Here is a 4,600-nt window from a genome sequence, read left to right on the forward strand (position 1 = left end):
TCACTCCAGCAGCCTTTCGGATCCGGTGGCGCCCTTTCTGGCTGTGTCCTTCACCTGTGCTGTCTGGTTCTCTCCTGTGTGGACAGGGGATGATAGGAATTCCCGCTGCACAGGCCGCTGGGAGGACGGGCTCAGGTGACATCCGCCGAGGCTTTGGCTCACCAGAGGAGTTTGTAGATGTCAGTCATCCCCAAGTCACTAGGAACTAGCACTCCTGAGGTAGGTCTCGGAATAGTGTTCAAATCCATTTTACTATTGCGGCCAAGGAGCCCTCCCTCCAGCAAGGCCGCTCATCACATCACGTTACTCTTTAGGTCAAATGTAATCCTCCCGGTTTTATTTATCACTAAGGCAGAGTTTCTTAACCTTTTGTGAGTTACAGATCACTGAAATTCTGGTGAAAGCCAGGTAGGCCTCGCCGCAGGAGAACACATACATGGTGCACAGAACACGCACACAATGCACAGAACACAGTGTGCAGGAGAACAGTCACAGTTTACAGGAGAATTCACGCACACAGTGCACAGGAGAACACACACTGCACAGGAGAACAGAGTGCACAGAACACACACACAGTGCACAGAACACACACAGTGCACAGGAGAACACTGCACTGGAGAACACACAGTGTACAGGAGAACACTCAGTGCACAGAAAACACGCACAGTGCACAGGAGAACTCATTGCATAGGAGAATACACACTGCACAGAACAAATGCACAGCACACAGGAGAACATGCACACACAGTGCACAGGAGAACACAGTGCACCGGAGAACACACGGTGCACAGGAGAGAACACACAGTGCACAGAACACACGGTGCACAGGAGAACACACGGTGCACAGGAGAACACACGGTGCACAGAACACACGGTGCACAGAACACACGGGGCACAGAACACACGGTGCACAGGAGAGAACACACAGTGCACAGAACACACGGTGCACAGGAGAGAACACACAGTGCACAGAACACATGGTGCACAGGAGAACACACAGTGCACAGAACACACGGGGCACAGAACACACGGGGCACAGAACACACGGTGCACAGGAGAACACAGTGCACAGAACACACACACAGTGCACAGAACACACACAGTGCACAGGAGAACACTGCACAGGAGAACACACAGTGTACAGGAGAACACACAGTGCACAGAACACACAGTGCACAGAAAACACGCACAGTGCACAGGAGAACTCATTGCACAGGAGAATACACACTGCACAGAACAAATGCACAGCACACAGGAGAACATGCACACACAGTGCCCAGGAGAACACAGTGCACAGGAGAACACAGTGCACAGGAGAATACACACTGCATAGAACACACGCACAGTGCACAGGAGAACACACAGTGCACAGGAGAACACACGGTGCACAGGAGAGAACACACAGTGCACAGAACACGGTGTACAGAACACACGGTGCACAGAACACACGGGGCACAGAACACACGCTGCACAGAACACACGCTGCACAGGAGAACTCATTGCACAGGAGAATACACACTGCACAGAACAAATGCACAGCACACAGAACATGCACACACAGTGCACAGGAGAACACAGTGCACAGGAGAATACACACTGCATAGAACACACGCACAGTGCACAGGAGAACACTGCACAGGAGAACACACGGTGCACAGGAGAGAACACAGTGCACAGAACACGGTGCACAGAACACACGGTGCACAGAACACACGGTGCACAGAACACACGGTGCACAGGAGAACACAGTGCACAGAACACATGGTGCACAGTAGAACACAGTGCACAGAACACATGGTGCACAGGAGAACACACAGTGCACAGAACACATGGTGCACAGAACACGGGGCACAGAATACACGGTGCACAGAACACACGGTGCACAGAACACACGGTGCACAGGAGAACACACGGGGCACAGAACACACGGGGCACAGAACACGGTGCACAGAACACGGTGCACAGAACACACGGGGCACAGGAGAACACACGGGGCACAGGAGAACACACGGTGCACAGAACACGATGCACAGAACACACGGGGCACAGGAGAACACACGGGGCACAGGAGAACACACGGTGCACAGGAGAACACACGGGGCACAGGAGAACACACGGTACACAGAACACACGGTGCACAGGAGAACACACGGGGCACAGGAGAACACAGCGTGCACAGGAGAACACACGGGGCACAGGAGAGAACACAGTGCACAGAACACGGTGCACAGAACACACGGGGCACAGAACACACGGGGCACAGAACACACGGTGCACAGGAGAACACACAGTGCACAACACACAGTGCACAGAACATGGGGCACAGAATACACGGGGCACAGGAGAACACACGGTGCACAGGAGAATACACGGGGCACAGGAGAACACACGGGGCACAGAACACACGGGGCACAGGAGAACACACGGGGCACAGGAGAACACACGGGGCACAGAACACGGTGCACAGAACACACGGTGCACAGAACATGGTGCACAGAACACACGAGGCACAGGAGAACACACGGTGCACAGAACACACGGTGCACAGAACACACGGTGCACAGAACACGGTGCACAGAACACACGGGGCATAGGAGAACACACGGTGCACAGGAGAACACACGGGGCACAGGAGAACACACGGTACACAGAACACACGGGGCACAGAACACACGGTGCACAGGAGAACACACGGGGCACAGGAGAGAACACACAGTGCACAGAACACGGTGCACAGAACACACGGGGCATAGGAGAACACACGGTGCACAGGAGAACACACGGGGCACAGGAGAACACACGGTACACAGAACACACGGGGCACAGAACACACGGTGCACAGGAGAACACACGGGGCACAGGAGAGAACACACAGTGCACAGAACACGGTGCACAGAACACACGGTGCACAGAACACACGGTGCACAGAACGCACGGGGCACAGGAGAACACACGGGGCACAGGAGAGAACACACAGTGCACAGAACACGGTGCACAGAACACACGGGGCACAGAACACACGGGGCACAGGAGAACACACGGGGCACAGAACACACGGGGCACAGGAGAACACACGGTGCACAGAACACACGGGGCACAGAACACGGGGCACAGGAGAACACACGGTGCACAGAACACACGGTGCACAGGAGAACACACGGTGCACAGAACACACGGGGCACAGAACACACGGTGCACAGGAGAACACGGGGCACAGGAGAACACACAGGGCACAGGAGAACACACGGCGCACAGAACACACGGGGCACAGAACACACGGGGCACAGGAGAACACACGGTGCACAGAACACGGTGCACAGGAGAACACACGGGGCACAGGAGAACACACGGGGCACAGGAGAGAACACACAGTGCACAGAACATGGTGCACAGAACACACGGGGCACAGGAGAACACACGGGGCACAGAACACACGGGGCACAGGAGAACACACGGTACACAGAACACACGGGGCACAGGAGAACACACGGGGTACAGAACACACGGTGGACAGAACACACGGGGCACAGAGAACACACGGTGCACAGAACACACGGGGCACAGAACACACGGGGCACAGAACACACGGGGCACAGGAGAACACACGGTGCACAGAACACACGGTGCACAGGAGAACACACGGGGCACAGAACACACGGGGCACAGGAGAGAACACACAGTGCACAGAACACGGTGCACAGAACACACGGGGCACAGGAGAACACACGGGGCACAGAACACACGGGGCACAGGAGAACACACGGTACACAGAACACGGGGCACAGAACACACGGGGCACAGAACACACGGGGCACAGGAGAACACACGGTGCACAGAACACACGGTGCACAGGAGAACACACGGGGCACAGAACACACGGGGCACAGGAGAACACACGGGGCACAGGAGAGAACACACAGTGCACAGAACACGGTGCACAGAACACACGGGGCACAGGAGAACACACGGGGCACAGAACACACGGGGCACAGGAGAACACACGGTACACAGAACACACGGGGCACAGAACACACGGGGCACAGGAGAACACACGGCACAGGAGAACACACGGTGCACAGAACACACGGTGCACAGAACACACGGTGCACAGGAGAACACACAGCGCACAGAACACAGTGCACAGAACACACAGTGCACAGGAGAATACACAGCGCACAGGAGAACATGCAGTGCCTGGGAGAACACACGCAGTGCACAGGAGAACATGCAGTGCACGGGAGAACACAGTGCAGAGAACAGACACGCACTGCACAGAACATATATGCAGTGGTGCACAGGAGAAGAGTACACAACAACACACTGCATGCACAGGAGAACACACGCAGTGCACAGGACGCAACAGAACACACGTAGTGCACAGGAGAACACAGTACACACAGCGCACTGGAGAACACGCACAGTGCACAGGAGAACAGAGTGCACAGAACACACACAGTCCACAGGCGAGCACACGGTACACAGCAGAACACCCGCAGTGCACAGGAGAACCTAGTGCACAGAACACACACCCTGTGCTCAGTTTTGTTTTGTTTTGCTTTTGCAATTCCAGGGAGCTCCCTGGCCTCCCACAGCCATTCAT

General features: G+C 55.7%; 1 protein-coding gene across 1 annotated transcript; it reads right to left on the reverse strand.

Annotated features, from left to right (window-relative positions):
* Window positions 1–4,400, reverse strand: LOC134808717 (proprotein convertase subtilisin/kexin type 5-like). Its single transcript, XM_063796339.1, has 2 exons — window positions 1,482–4,400; window positions 1–74 (listed from the first exon to the last, which is right to left on the reverse strand). The coding sequence occupies exons 1-2, from the start codon at window positions 4,324–4,326 to the stop codon at window positions 1–3; spliced, it is 2,919 nt and encodes a 972-aa protein (XP_063652409.1). The 5' UTR covers window positions 4,327–4,400.
* Between the last annotated feature and the right edge of the window lie 200 nt (window positions 4,401–4,600).

Source organism: Pan troglodytes, chromosome 18, assembly GCF_028858775.2.
Source record: "Pan troglodytes isolate AG18354 chromosome 18, NHGRI_mPanTro3-v2.0_pri, whole genome shotgun sequence".
Taxonomy (NCBI): Eukaryota; Metazoa; Chordata; class Mammalia; order Primates; family Hominidae; genus Pan; species Pan troglodytes.

Bases quoted from the DNA above. Each gene is read 5' to 3' on its own strand.
- LOC134808717 (XM_063796339.1), bottom strand. From the start codon at position 4,326: ATGCAGTGTGTTGTTGTGTACTCTTCTCCTGTGCACCACTGCATATAT. The intron at 75-1,481 runs GTGTGTTCTGTG...CTGTCCACACAG, and splicing joins AATGAGTTCTCCTGTGCAGC to GAGAGAACCAGACAGCACAG.